The sequence below is a fragment of the Eurypyga helias genome, unplaced genomic scaffold (genome assembly GCF_000690775.1).
Source record: "Eurypyga helias isolate BGI_N326 unplaced genomic scaffold, ASM69077v1 scaffold34465, whole genome shotgun sequence".
NCBI classification, from domain to species: Eukaryota; Metazoa; Chordata; class Aves; order Eurypygiformes; family Eurypygidae; genus Eurypyga; species Eurypyga helias.
The window spans coordinates 1-336 of NW_010251402.1; the positions used below are offsets into that span (position 1 = coordinate 1).

The 336-nt window shown below is 58.6% G+C and overlaps 1 protein-coding gene across 1 annotated transcript in view; it reads left to right on the forward strand.

Moving 5' to 3' along the window:
• Positions 1 to 233: 233 nt before the first annotated feature.
• The window catches only part of SYF2 (SYF2 pre-mRNA-splicing factor), a gene marked incomplete at its 5' end in the record, with an annotated part of 1867 nt that continues 1764 nt past the window's right edge, over positions 234 to 336 (forward strand). Inside the window, one exon of the mRNA XM_010152026.1 lies at positions 234 to 336. This exon is cut by the window's right edge and continues 24 nt beyond it. Within this exon, the coding sequence (XP_010150328.1) occupies positions 234 to 336 (103 nt within the window).

Genomic DNA, 336 nt, shown 5'->3' on the forward strand with positions numbered 1-336 from the left:
CCGCTTCGCTGCTCCGGCCTCATCAGCCGTTCCCCGGCCGGCACCCCCGGGGGCTGGTTTCTTTGGCCCGTCGCCAAATGTAGCATTTTACGTGGCACAACCAGCAGTCAGTGCCCTGATCCCTCCCGAGCAGGCCCCCAGGCTTCCCGGGAGAGGCCCGAGCTTTGTGCGGTTCTGCCATTGGGTGTTACCAAGCGACTCGGGACTTCAGTAACAAAGAGGTTTGTTCCTAGAACGAGGCTCGCAAGCTGAATCACCAAGAAGTGGTGGAAGAAGATAAAAGACGTAAATTGCCAGCAAACTGGGAAGCCAAAAAAGCTCGGCTGGAGGGGGAGC